The following is a 15,202-nucleotide window of genomic DNA, read 5'->3' on the forward strand; positions in this document are numbered from 1 at the left end:
ACACTTGAATATATTCTGCTTACTTTTCTTTTCCTTTTAATCCTTGAATAATTTCGGAGCACGAAAAATTAATAATTTTCTATTCTATCCTATTCTATTCTCTTCTACTTTGAATATTTTTGTCACGCTATCGAAAATTTGCGGGAATATTTTTAAAGATAAAATAATATTTAAAGATAGGATTACATAGTAACAAGGAAAAAATTCGCCCAGAGTTAAAATGTTTGAAATTTCAAAAATTTCATCGAGATCTCGTTAAGTATGTATTTTTAAATTTCAATTCTTTTATTTATAGATATATAAATAGATACAGATGTGTCAGATCTTTCTTAGACGGATATTTAGGCGTACACTATTAGCTGCTTCACCCTGTATGTATTCACATTACTAACGAATCCCTCGTTATTCCTTTCTCAAAGCAAAAATTACTCAGGACTTATTCAGTCGTAAAAATAAATTAACTAAATAATTAATGCATTATTATATTTTCCTTTAAGTAAATCAGACTTGTGAGAATTGTCACATTTAAATATCCGCGTGGGATTTTCGTTCCATATATTTTAGAAACAATTTAGTAAAAACTTGTTATCACTTGTTAAACTTAAATATCACAAAATGTGTTCGATTTAAATTAAATACAATTTGTGATGTCCATCGTCGCAAAACTGTTTCAATATACAATCAAGGAGTTATGATCTACGAACGTCGTGCTTAACACGAAATTATGCAATGCGAAATAAATAAATATGATTATTAATGAATTATTATGCGATATTAAGTTATATCAAGTTAATTATTACTAAGGAGTAATAAAATGATGAATGAGAATTTCGACATTGTGTATAATCGGATGAGAAAAATTGTGCATTCTCATTGCGCATAATATATACATATTATATGATCGAAAAAATATACAGTCAGCTTAATCGATTAAGTTGTACTAGAATCATCGTCGGGAATAATATCTTGCTCTTTCTTTTTTATCTCGTAAATAACAACAGCTGGTCATTGCGTGAAACTAGAATTTTATCTTCAAACACGCATTGAGATCCTGGAGATGCGCTGTTCTTCGCATACCTTTCCGACATAATATATTCGACTCGCGCTTACTATGATGTTTTCTTACATTTTCGCTATAGAGGAGCGGATATAAAGAGCATCGTTGCGAAGAAATATTGGACGCTTATGAATAAAGATATTTTCGCGAAAGTATCCTCGATATTTGTTTAAATATCATTTGTTTGTTCTCTTTCGCTCCCTTCTTTTATCTTATTGTAACAACTCAAATTCTTCAGACTCATACAAATCGTCCTCCAGTGTTTCGCGATCGACGAATGGACTCGTTGACGGCAAGAGACCTTCCACGACCTCGATACCATGCTGGAGATCCTTGCCGCTTCCCTCGCAGAACAGAAACATTGGATAGTTCGTCTTCTGATTCGGTATCACAAACTGTAATATGTTAACCTTGAGATCTCTTTCCCGTTACGCTTGATACCTTGTTATCTTTTCTTGTAAAATTAAATATAAACTCTACCTTATCTCTTTATTTATCTTGTTCTTATAGATGGCTTTATTCGACTTATTTTCTATCTTTAAAACATTATGACTCACATCAAGAAGAGATATCGGGATCTTATCTTATTTGCTGTACTAAATTGCATTTGAACAATCATATTAGGATTAAAAATGTGCACACTTACTCGTTGAATCGTTTCCATAAAGTCGGTGAGCGCCTCCTTATTGGGAAAGTAGAAGCCTACGCAACAACTAGGATCCATTTTTGAGAGCAACATCTTTCTTGGCGACGTGCAATGGAAGCTTGTCAATGAAAAATCATTTTTCCACACATCTACGGTCTCCTGTATGAGTAAGTGAACGAGTGAATGAGCAAGCAAGTAAATAATATCCAATGTATTCTAGGATAAAATGTTTTCCGAGCAATTGATAAAGTGTGCTAAAAAAGAAATACAAATAATATAATTACAGAATGATTCAATATGATAAATATATGATATTTGAAGTATAAATTGAACGATACAAAATAAAAAATAATTAAATTTAAAAAAATTTAAAGATAATTAAGTGCAAAAAAATTTAAAGATAACTTTAGCGATTTAGAGATAACATTAAAATTGTATTTAAATATCCAAACATTAAAGTGTGATATTTATAAAGCAATATTTTAATTTGAAAGATTGAAAATTACCTGACAATAATGCGGATCTAAATGAATCAATTTATCGTCCTGATAGCCAATAAAATAGAGCGAGTGTCGCGGTCTACCGCCAATCACGCCGATGCACGTATCCAAGGTTAGCAACGATGTTAGACAGGGTGCGTAGACGGGATTCAACTTGTCAGCGCCAAGTCGTAGAGGCACCAATAGCACCAGCGCCTTCCATTTACCATCAGGAGTGCGACAAATATTCTCGACGTCTTGTAGATACACTGGAAAATGTTTAATTTAATCGTTAGTTAATTTGATACAGCATTTTTCTATTAAATTTGACATAATGTAAAATTGATATTAATATTTTGCAAAACGAATGTGTTTTTATTACATTTTATATATAGTATTTTCTTGATTAATGCCAACCTGCACAATCCTGAGCAACGTATACCGCCAAGTGATCGAAGTTGCTATTGGATTGCTTGCTGGCGCATTCCACAGCTTGACTCAAGAGATGCGCGACCGAGGAAGGGCCATACCAGTCACCCGCGCGTTTTCCCGCAGAGGCACCCAATAGTACCAGCCTATGTATGGAAAACGGAGATTCTGATTGATCGCCGAACCATTTGATAATCATTCGATGATTGCGGTCGTCCAGCCTCTGTTGAAGAGTCTCGATCGGTTGTTCCGGCCGCCATCTCCATTCTAGAATCAGAAAGTTATTTAGCTCCATATAATACAATAACAGTCAGATTGCAAGCTATTTGTTGTACTTATCGAATAAAATTGAGAAATAAAAAATCTATCAAAAGAATAACAGAATTTAAAATTCATAATAACCCTTATTTATAATAATATAATTTAATTGGTTTTCATTTTATTTTTTAATTTGATCTTTTTAAATTATATAAAAGAAGTTATTTCTGATAGATTTGATTGATGAAATAAGTTTTAAAAGTAAGAATAATCACCTCGTCCGAGGAAATGACAAACCAACGCTTGCGCTAGCATCATTTGTCCACTGCGCAACATGCAGCCCCAGCCGCAGTCTGTGGTGAAAGTGGAGCCATTCAATATCTGAAATTCTCGCCTGTACGTTAACCAGATACGCGATACAAAGTCTCTCTTAAATTCCTCTATCGTGTTCTCGAAATTGGTGGCGTCCATCGCCAAGGAAACCTGACTCCCTGTTCCAACTGGCTCTAGAGCTTCCGACGCCCTTTCCAAAGGATCCTCCGATTTTTTCAGATAACATTGACCCAGTAACCATACTGGAGATTCCTTAGAGAAGTTTGTCTTTATCTTCACAGTCCACCCTTTATTACAAAAAGAGAGTTTTTATATTAGAACTTTTATGTTATAAGAAAATTTATATATATTATATATAAATTACTTTACTTATATATAAATTATTATAATTAATATTACAATCTAATCTGTCTTTCTTTAATATAAGATTATTATTATAATTTTATTATTATAATATAATGTTTTAAAATGTAACAAAGCTTGAAATATAAAAATGCTGACATAACATCCTTTATTGTGTCTGATCAAACATACAAACCATATTTAACATTGTTCCACATGGAGAGCAATTTAGTCTTGACTTTGCTGTCGACCTCCGTAGCTGCCATAGTGTCGTCCAATGGTATCTCGGATGGTCCGAAACTTCGGTCCGTGATGGGAATTTGCATAGCCGGTACACGGTCTGGGATCATCCCGGAAAATAATCCGAAACTCGGACCGAAACCACCTAAGGCACAACATCCGGTGTTTATATTAATATTCTATGCCTGATATCTTCAATATTGTTATCTTGAGATAAAGACAAAATTATTTTACTTAATACCTTAAAGAAAAATAAATTTTGATATCCTAACGAGAGATAGTAATTTATAATTTTGTAATAATTAATTAATAGTGGTATAATAGTATTAATAGTGATGATAATATTATAATTTGCACAATAATATTTTACTATATATTACTATACTATTTACTATATATATGATTTTATTTTTAAAAATGCTAGTTTGTATATATTAACTTTCTACATATTAGAGTTATCCTCTACTAATTCTTTTAATTTCTCTTCTCTAATTATATTTAATACTGTTATCTTTATTTTATATGAATATTATTCTATATTTTATATGAATATTATTCTATAAATATTATTCTATATTTTATATGAATATTATTCTATAAATTTTTTATTTTTTATATATATCATTTTATTAATGTTATTATTATTCTGTGTGTTAACACCTGGCCTTATGATTCAAATAATCCAAATAAATGGCTCTGAAATTAGCATTAACAGACTGTTACAACACGTAAATCATCAAAGTAAATAAATTAAAAATTCTGCCTATTGCCTTTCCTGCATTCTTATCTTATTTGCAAAGCACTTAGCATGTAACTGTATCGAAGTATAAGTGTCAGTGGGTTATTTAGCTCGCAATACTATTAACAAGGAGTGAATATTTCAACACACAAAACAATGATAAAAACAGTTAATATTAGTAGGCAAATTTACCTCTTCTTTTAGACAAAGAGCACACATTCCTTACTTTTTAAAGGAAAGAAAGAGGAAGGCAAAGGCGATACTGAGATCTAGTAAAGAGCTAGATATTCATATAAAAAAAATGTGACAGTGGAATTTATCCATTAATATTCCGACTATAACATGCAACTAATTAACTTCTAATTTCAGTTTTCCTTTGTGTTGTCGCAAGTGTGTTTGTACCATACGTCTAAAGAATTTAATTTACACTCATTCCATTTAATCGAATCAATTATCCGTTTGTATCCGTTAATTAATTCCATTGTTTCAAACAAACGTAATAAATTCTGCAAAATAGCCACATGAATAAATTAAAAAAAATAAATAAATAATAATATAAAAATTATAAAAAAATTTCCATAAAACAATGTTATAAAAATTTCCAAGAAAAAAAAGCTGTACCTTGAAAAGCAAGGATGATCAAAGCTTTCACACAATATTCTGTCTTATCGTCGACAATCATCTCCTGACGCTTAATCTTGCAATAAGCATAACATACATTCAAGCACACAACACGCCCTTCTCGTTGAACTTTTGCATCCAGAATAGGGCAAGCATAAGACACCCGAGGCTGTCGGCGGTGGACAGAGAGGAAGCTGGGAGAAAAGATACAGAAATATCGCGACCGAAGCGGCGAAGACCAACTGCCAAAATCGGGGTAAACAGCGTGACGTTTGCTCACCTAACCTCTCCCGCGACGAATGCACCTGGCCGTTCATGCTCGAGGATAGAAGCGATGGATGCGTCGAACCGGAGAATCGCGGGGACGACGCTCCGCGGTATCTCGTTGATGAAAGGACACGTGCGATCGAGGACGAGCGATATATTACATCTTCCCGACCGAGGTCGACCCGCCGCGCGCGCTGCCGATTGATTCTACGAGACGCCAGCAACAGCGTCAGACGTCAAACGCGCTTGCACGCTGAAATTTCCCATTGGTTCCGCCATCGCCGGTCGAAAGAGCGTCGGCCAATCAGCGATCAGGCCGGGATGCGGAATTTAACGCCGCAGAGGCCTATCTAGGTCGAACGGGACAATCGCGGGACGCGCGTGTGCGTGTCGCGCGGTGCGGCCGGCCGCGCATGCGCGTCGGTTGCGCGGCGCGCGGTGTAGCCGGACGCGTTTTTTTCGAGCAATCTCGCTAATGTTATCTTGCAAAATCACAGCGGGAGCGACGATAAGACGAATGCGGATTAAGAGGCGATCGACTCTTCGAGGAACCTGATGGGAGGAACGTTGATCACGTCTCCATCGTCGCGTTGCGTCCAATTCAAAGCGTTGAATGGTCGAGGTTGAGATAGCTCGTCGAGCTGCGAATGCGATGCATCGAAACTAATCGATCAGGAGGTATTCTTTATTTTTTTTTAAATAAAATGTTTTAAGACGAATTATTTTCACTTTAAGAGACACGGGAAGTTTAATTGATTTTTTTATTACACAAAATCCACACAGCATGCATATCTAAAAGACACCCAGAAGATATCCTGGAGATATCTTTGGGCGATTGGACATCTTGAAGATGTCCTCTGAATGTTTTTTGAACATGGATGCTGTGTGGGAATGTACGATGTTGGTCTTTTCATTTATTCTATAGAATATTATTTTAAAAACTCATACAGCACAGAATGTTGTAGTTACCCAGGTAGAACATGAAACTCATAATGACATCATTATGACGTCATCATGATTTTATGTATCACTTAAAAGTTACAAAAATGAGTGAAAGATGACAAAAAGAATCATAAATTTTTAAGTTCAATAATCGCATTATATAATTTTAAAAAGATTATGTTGCTTAAATATAATTAAAATATACATGAATAATTAAATAAACAAGCAATTGCGATAATATATATATATATATATATATATATATATATATATATATATAAAATGATATTAATAAGTTACCAAACATTGCTAAAAGTATATCAAATGAGATCATTATGATTTTTCTAAAAACTTTTAGGTGAAGTTTAGGTGACGTCATAATAATGTCATTATGAGTTTCATGTTCTACCTGGGAATATTACGGCAATATTGCAATGTTGCTGCAATGTTACAACAATATTAATAATATTGCTGCAATATTCTGTGCTGTATGGGAAAATAATAATATCCCAGCAAACACCAAATAACAGTTATATAACTGTTAATTATAATTTCCCACTCAACAATATAACTGATACATGTTATATAACAGTTATATTGTTGAGTGGGAAATTATAACTAACAATTATATAAATGTTACTTGGTGTTTGCTGGGATAGATGATTTTATAGCAAACAATAATATCTATATATCTATAAAATAATTTTATAGAATATATAGATATATTCTATAAAATAATTTATACACAAAATATTCTCTTCCCTCCTTCCTCTCTCTCTCTCTCTCTCTCTCTCTCTCTCTCTCTCTCTCTCTCTCTCTCTTTCTGACCACATTATTTTTTAAATATAATATGTATTATATAAGCATAGAAATATATAATGTGTAAATAATTTCCCATACAGCACAGAACATTGCAGCAATATTATGGCAATATTGCTGCAATATTAGAGTTATATAATTTAGAAATCTATATGACATAATTATTTCGGAAATCTGAGATATTATTTTTGATATACATATCTCACTTTGCATGCAATATAATTATCATTATTGATCGCTGCTATAATATCTCAAAAGATATTATATATATAATTTCATATCGCATGTTTGGATACCGCAATTTTTTTTTACGATATTTCGTATGATTCGCATTCGAAATAAATTCCCGCGGTGCAATCATGCGATTCTATTTGCCTACATTTGTTCTTGCCTACATTTGTTTAAACTAATTTTTTTTTCTTATTATCAGAGCGAGGCACACAATGCAACTTGGACGTTATCTTATCGGTCAACACACGCATGGACGACTTATTGGCATCTCAAGGCGAATTCGCGAAGATGAGTCGAGACACCTGGGTACGTCGCTGTTTACACATTTTTTCTCTCCTGGAAAAAGAAGAAACTCGTTCGAAGAAACCGATGTCGTGCGATCGCGCGATATCTCCTGTGCTCGCTGTTATAGAAACGAAAATCAATAACAAGATCGTCCCATTTATTCGACCCACGTTCTCGCATCTCTCTCCCTCTCTCCCGATTCAATTCTCTCGTTCTAAAAAGATAATCAGATATCTCGGGAGTATAAAAATCCACTGCTAGACTGCTCACGATTCAACTCCACGTGTGCCAGGATCAATGATCCCGAGACAAAGGAGCAGGATTGAGAGATCGCGATGCAACTTATCGTACCTAATTCAAAGTTAAAACAAAATTCACGATCAAGCGTCTTTATATCTTTTTAAAAAAAAATAATCAATATGTTATTCTTCATCATTTAATGTGTAATAATTAATTTTTTATGTTATTTGCGTCGTTCTTCAACGCTCGTGGCGTTATTTGCCTTTTGTTAAAGTTTTTTATGATTAAAACAAAATGTCAGTTTTCGCTTTAAAGTGAAAATTTTCCTAAAATGTAATTTTCTTCAGTTTTCGCTTTAAAGTGAAAATTTTCCTAAAATGTAAATTTCTCTCTTTAAAATTATCCTCTTTATTTAGGGAAGATAATTTGAAAGATAATTTCGCGGGTCGATTATATAGATTATATCCTGCATCGGGTATAAAATTGGTCGCAAAGTCGCGACTTTGGCGGTTCAGAAATCGATCGACGCAAACGCTTAAAACGGATCTATCTTTCGTGGAACAAACGACGGCGACACTCGCAATAATTATACGACGAGAAGCGATTAATAATCAATGAGTGATATTGATCAATTTGAAGACACGGATTAAGAACAATATCGCGATGTAGGTCGACGGCTTAATTATCAGGGGTTTTTTTTTATTTTCCTAGAATCGATGATGGTTCTCGCGACAAATCGGAATTCTCCGATCTCGATTAAATCCCTGAAGGGTCAATATTGATGCTCGGCACGTATATCACGTGTCTCGGACATGAAAACATATCCCCCTAACAGTTAAACGGATCTCCAGCGAAACATTTAATATAGTGAATTTATAATAAAATATAATTTTTTACAACGCGTTAATAATAAAAAAATATTAAAATATAGAAAAAAGATTTCTCTCCTTTTTTTTATCTCTCTCGTATAAGAGAAAAAAAAGCAACGCGAGGAAAATTATTCTCTCCTCTTCTCTTCGGTAAAGTCTTTGCGATAAATTTTTATGAATTTTTTTTATCGATATTCCTAGTATCGAAAGCTCTTAATAGAATTAACAACGCTTAACGCGGGAAATAAATCGCGACAGGAAACAGATACGCGATAGAACGTGATTGAATCGTCGATTACGCGAATCGCGCTCGAGTACGAATCAATGTTTCCGGATAATAATAATAATAATAATAATCGCAGTTTTTAAGTTATATAAGCGATAGCGACTCGTTTGTCTTTGATTGCGCGAATCTAGCGCGAATAATATACCCCAGGTAGAACATGAAACTCATAATGACATTATTATGACGTCACCTAAAAGTCATCTTAGAAAAATCATAATGATCTCATTTGATAGACTTTTGGCAATTTTGGTAACTTATTTTTGATATTAAACAATTCTAGCGAACTCGATCTGTTGGAGAATATATATACTTCGCGTATGAAATCTTAAGAATCAATCATAATAATATCATTTTTTATATATATTACGCAATTACTTGTTTGTTTAATTATTCATGTATATTTTAATTATATTTAAGCAACATAATCTTTTCAAAATTATATAATACGATTATTGAACTTAAAAATTTATGATTCTTTTTGTCATCTTTAACTCATTTTTTAATCATTTTTGTTTAGGTAATTTTTAAATAAATAAAATCATGATGATGTCATAATGATGTTATTATGAGTTTCATATGTTTATTTCGCGGGATGCAAGAGAGACGATTGTCTAAAATTAAAATTGATTCGAGAACGTAACATAGGACACACACACACACACATATGAAGTACGAGATAAACGTCATTCTTCTTTCTTCGATATTCCATGTTGCGACGCAATCCTAATTATGGCGCGCGCCGTCGATATTTTCTCGCGACCTAATTCCGGTTCCGGCTAAAAGTATTATATCTGTACGTGACGTATCAGTAAGGAACACGTAACATGATAAGTTACACGATTGTACGTCGCCTAAGAATAGGGATCTATTCATCCTCTCTCTCTCTCTCTCTCTCTCTCTCTCTCTCTCTCTCTCTCTCTCTCTCTCTCTCTCTCTCTCTCTTTCTTTCTCCGAGGTTTCGTAATAAAACCGGAAAATCAGGATAGGATGAAGAGATTTGCGTAACGGCGTCTCGCGATATGCGTTTTCTTTGCATCCGCATTAAGTGAAATAGCTTCGTGCCCCGAGCCAAGAGAGCTTTACATGTCAGAGCTTCCTCTCTCTCTCTCTCTTTCTCTATTTCTATGGGTCTATTGTCGTATTTGCCCCGCCGTTTCATTTCCTACCGTCAATCTTCCTCTGTATAATCCCTCGCGAGCCCCGATTCGTGTTTCGCAACAGAAGCTCCTCGCAACGGCCTCGGAAATTTCGGACGCGCTAAACATCCTGATACGGATGACATCCCGTAAAAGGTTCGATCTCTGATTTTCAGAAATGTATAAACTAACTTCGAAAGTCGTCCAAGACCTATCTGGGAGGATTGAAGTTAAATCGAAATACCTTAATGTGTTCTCTGAAAATATAATTTTCGGAAAAACGCAAGCTGATACGCGAATTGAAGTTTCGCGACAAGTTTATATACATGCTATAAATTTTAAAACTTTTCGCGATGTAAGAGGGGGAGTGAGAGAGAAAAAGAAACTTACTTACGATAAGTAATAATGAATTATAAAATTACAATAATGAAAAATCGAATATAAATTTCTCGAAGAATTTAACAATTTATTTAATTTGTTAGAAATTCTATCGATAAAACATTAATGGAATTTTAATTCAAAGTTCGATTAATGGAAATATAAATTAGGCAAAACGAAAAATTTATAACAAATAATAGAATATTTAAAATAATTTAATTTATAACAAATAATGAAATAATTCAAGTAGAACGAATCTATCGATAGAATAGAAATTTGAAAAGAATTTTAATTAATAGTTTAATTATAAAGGCATACAATATTGGAAAGTAGAGATCCTTTAATAAGTAATTAAAAAGCCAAGATTCCCGATTTGTTGAGGAGATTCTATCGAGAAAACTTTCGTGGGATTTAATTCGAGATTTAATTACAACGATTTGTAACGCGAGGAGGACCGAAAGTTTACAATAAGAAGTGAAAAATCGACTATAAATTCGCGCTCTCGGGAATCCGTCGAGAATAAATTTTAAGGTCACGAGACGCTCCGTGTATTTTACATAACGCGATTCATAATCGAGCCTTCCACTCGATAACGCGAAACGAAAGAGATGAATGGAGGGCTTTGCGCATAGCGTGCCCCGCATCCAAATATTTCAGCAATATTCAGGAATATCGGAAGCGCGAAAAGAGTCGCGTGGAAGACGCGGATCGCGTATCGCGCGTGGATCGCGTCCCATTGCATATTGACATTTTCATTATCTGTGTTTTACGTTTATTCGCGCGCGCGAGCGATACCGTACGATATGCCATACACGCACGCATAGAAATACACGTACACGTATACGTTCGCGTATATATGTGTATACATATATATGTATTTCCACCGTGAAAAGAGAAAACTCAGCAAGCAGAGCGGATAGGTAGCCTACGAGCGCGATATTAAGCCCGGATCAATAAAATGACTTATCCCTATTGCCGGACTTTGTGCAGCATGACGTTCCTATTTGCAGCACGCAATGATCCGACGACGGAGAGAGATATGAGATCGAGTCGATTTCGAATTTTTTCAAGTCGATACTTTACAGAAAAAAAAATGTAAAAGATTCCAAACGTATGATGTTTCTATGAAGACTCGAAAATTCTGAGAGGAAAAATCGATTTCTTCAGAATTCAATAGTTGCTTGATTTATCAATTTTTAGAATTTTAAAAACTTGAATTCCTAGATTTTTTCGAAAATTCAAAAATTGTTCTTGAAATTTTAATCGAAAACATCAGAAAATTTTGTTTATATTTAATTTGATTATTTTCTTCCTCAAAGGGTGAGTTTAATTCGTCAGAAAAATCCCATAATTTCAATCGTTATATAATTACTCGAAATTGTTATTTATTTAAAAGAAACTACAAAGAGGTTCAACATTCTCGTTGAAAAAAATTAATATAAAATTAATTTATATAAGATATATTGGAACAATATAAAAAAATTCTGTTGCTTTCAGAAGATCTTGAATAGCTTATTTGAACATCATTGAAGAATTTGTATAAAATTTAAAACTCAAGCATAACGAATATATTGCAAAATTAAAGGTTCATATAACATATCCAATAGTTACTTGATTTATCAATTTTTAAAATTTTAGAAACTAGAATTTTTAGATTTTTTTCAAAAATTAAAAAATTGTCTTGAAATTTTAATTCCTCGAAAGCATCAGAAAATTTTGTTTATACTTAATTTGATTATTTTTTTTCTCACAGTTTGTATTTAATTCGTCAGAAAACTCCCATAATTTAAATCGTTATATAATTACTCGAAATTGTTAATTATTTAAAAGAAATTACAAAGAGCTTCAACATTTTCGTTGAAAAAAAATTAGTATAAAATTAACTAATATAAGACATATTGGCACAATATAAACAAATTCTGTTGCTTCCAGAAGATCTTGAATAGCTTAAGATCTTAAATATATCTGAACATCATTGAAGAATTTGTATAAAATTTAAAACTCAAGCATAACGGATGTATTGTTAAATTAAAGCTTCATATAACATCAAAATATATAACACTACTATTTTATTCTCTCGTAACAAGAGAACGATGATTGATTCGATTTGTAAACTTCTCTTTCTCTCTCTAGCTTTCTGGGCAACGCGATTGCAGTTTTTTCTCTTTTCTTCGTGCATTTCTGTCTCTTTCTCGCACAATACTATACTGTTTCTCTTTTTTCCTTTTTCCTCCAATATTATATTTCAGTTTTTGAAACTGAATTGAAAAAATCGACCGTAGCCGCGCGCGTGATGATACTTGACACCCCGTCATGTCAAAATTCAATTTTCTCTCCGAGGAACGTGTTATTAACAAAGACGAGGGAAATTCTCGTGTTCGCGTTTCGAAACAGTGGGGCTCATTCAGCGTATGCTTCAAGTAAGGTTACCACTTCTCGATTCAAGAGAAAGAAAGAGAGAAACTGCAAAAGGGGGCGGAAGGAAAAATCTTAACGACACGAAACGGACGAGAAACGCTCTTCATTCGGCTCTTGTGCCTCGCGCAAGATGACGACTCGCGACGATGCGAGGAAAGGGAACGAGGAGTGGAGAAAAGGGCGGCTCGAGAGGTCGACACGTGCCTTTCACCCCCGGAAAATTTCACCCCGGAGATAGAGAGAGAGGACGAGATTCCGGGTTCGCGACTCGGAAAATTGCGGGCGGCGAAGGAGAGAAAAATTGCATGAAGCGTGAAAATTATACGTACGGCACTGTCGTCGACGAGAAGCGGCCAAAGAGAGAGAGGGTGGCGGCTCGAGAAGGGGGTGGTGGCCCGCTCGTTCCGGCCCGTTCGTTCGGCCAGTCGTGCTGTGGCGGCTGCGATCGCGCGACGTCACCCCCGCTCGCTCGCGCGCTACCCTTTCGCTACCCTGCGACTTCCGGAGAACACGGGGGAGACGGTCGTTCCACGCGAGGAACGACGGAGGATCTCGCGCCCCCCCGGAAGTGGTTCCGGTTGACGGGATCGATCGTCGATCGACGAAGCCGGGATCAAAAGCGAGACGCGCAAGGGTGTCTCCGGGTTACATCGAGCCGCTTAAAACGATCTTCCCTCTCTCTCTTTCTTTCTCTACTTCTCTCATTCGCGAATTCGAGAGTTTCCGCAGGAAATAATTCGCGAAGAGCTTTCTCCTGTCTTTCCGACACCCGGGATAATAAGAAGTGCGTCTCTCTCTCTCTCTGTTCTTCTCTTTCTTATCTGGTTTTTGTGACTCGAAAATTTCCGGGACGATCTGTCAAACCGCGAAAAGCGTCGAGACGCAAAGTCGCGAATTCGAAATGATGGAAAGAAAGCGTGGATTCTCGCTGATCCTGGCTTGACGTTCCAGGTATTCGCGAGGGCGGGAAAACGCAATAACGAGACCCGACTTTTCACGTCGCCGGGATTTACACGAGGACGCGGTAAGAAGGTGCGGATAAGGGTCCCTCCGATTTCCATTCGACTGGATTTACGCGGAGACTCGCGGAGAAAGTAAAAGATGAAGCTCAACGAGAGGGAAAGTCGCGAAGGGAAGGACGTGTCGAGGATTCGTTGTTACTCGCCCTTGTTGAAAATCGATCGCGGCTGATTAACGCGCGACGCGGTCGGAAACGAAGTCTCATGAGAGGATTCGACTTTGATTTGCGACTTTTAAGTTTGAACGCCGAAAAAACGACGAGGCGATCGATGATTGAACGATTCGCGGCGTGAAAAAGATCGTATTGTTTGTACGAATCACCCTCTAAAATCAAGGCTACAAAACGAAATCTATCCCGTTCTCTCTCTTGGATCGCTGGACTCCGAATGGATCGATTAACATCGTGTCATAATGAAGAACTTCACCGAGATGCGGCAATTATCGGTACGAATATCAAGTTAACACTCTCAAGTTACAAACAAGTTATTAAAAAGAGTTGTTATGCAAATTTTTCAATCATTATATTCCAGGAGAACTTGACATCTCTCGAAATTTTTTTGTTAATTTATTAATTTATTAATTTTATTAATTTTATTAATTTTATTATTTATCAATTTTATTATTTTTTTATAATTCTATTTCATATATCTTATGTATGATATTTTAAATTTACATATATATTAATAAAAATTCATTATATAAATTTTTTATTAAATTCATTTATAAAATATAAAAAAATTGTAAACGTATTTTATGAAAAAAATTATCAAGCTATTAAAAAGTTCACATTATACGTTTTTAATTTTTTATATATACATATAATATTTAAATATTATTAATGAATAAATATCAGAGTTGAACGATGCATTATTTATTTTGTTTTGAAGATGGAAATTCAATTATTAGGTAAATGTATATTAATATTTATTAATAAAACAAAAAGAAAAGTAAGCTTGTATATCTGTTATGCATTAGTATCTATTCTTTCTTTTACTCTAACTCTTGATCACCGAGCCTTCTTCATATTTTTATGGAAAAATAATTAGCTAGAAGTCTCGATCTAAAATCATAAGGAATTAAACTGAATTTTCTCTCCATTTTACAGTTTCATTTTCCCAAACAAAAATTCCCCCAACCCATGGATCCTAAGGACTCGAGAATAAATAG

General features: G+C 34.7%; 1 protein-coding gene and 1 long non-coding RNA gene across 5 annotated transcripts in view; one reads left to right on the forward strand and one right to left on the reverse strand.

Moving 5' to 3' along the window:
- The window catches only part of LOC105254230 (cysteine protease ATG4D), an 18,692-nt gene continuing 3,490 nt past the window's right edge, over positions 1 to 15,202 (reverse strand). Inside the window, exons 1-7 of one of the 4 annotated variants that reach the window (XM_011262770.3) lie at positions 5,145 to 5,391; positions 3,741 to 3,929; positions 3,145 to 3,489; positions 2,600 to 2,878; positions 2,210 to 2,451; positions 1,704 to 1,862; positions 1 to 1,452 (exon numbers count right to left, since the gene is read on the reverse strand). In XM_011262770.3, the coding sequence (XP_011261072.1) occupies positions 1,270 to 1,452; positions 1,704 to 1,862; positions 2,210 to 2,451; positions 2,600 to 2,878; positions 3,145 to 3,489; positions 3,741 to 3,929; positions 5,145 to 5,205 (1,458 nt within the window). In that variant the 5' untranslated portion in view covers positions 5,206 to 5,391 and the 3' untranslated portion in view covers positions 1 to 1,269. Of the gene's footprint in view, positions 1,453 to 1,703; positions 1,958 to 2,209; positions 2,452 to 2,599; positions 2,879 to 3,144; positions 3,490 to 3,740; positions 3,930 to 5,144; positions 5,396 to 5,424; positions 5,643 to 15,202 lie in introns of those variants that run through there. The other 3 variants (XM_011262772.3, XM_025410830.1, XM_025410831.1) reach the window with 3 other exon arrangements.
- Positions 1,554 to 2,741, forward strand: LOC112638699. The gene is made up of 3 exons (XR_003123130.1): positions 1,554 to 1,870; positions 2,256 to 2,473; positions 2,578 to 2,741. It is a non-coding gene; the product is annotated as an uncharacterized LOC112638699 (long non-coding RNA).

The sequence above is a fragment of the Camponotus floridanus genome, unplaced genomic scaffold (assembly GCF_003227725.1).
Source record: "Camponotus floridanus strain SB8 unplaced genomic scaffold, Cflo_v7.5 scaffold35, whole genome shotgun sequence".
Classification (NCBI taxonomy): Eukaryota; Metazoa; Arthropoda; class Insecta; order Hymenoptera; family Formicidae; genus Camponotus; species Camponotus floridanus.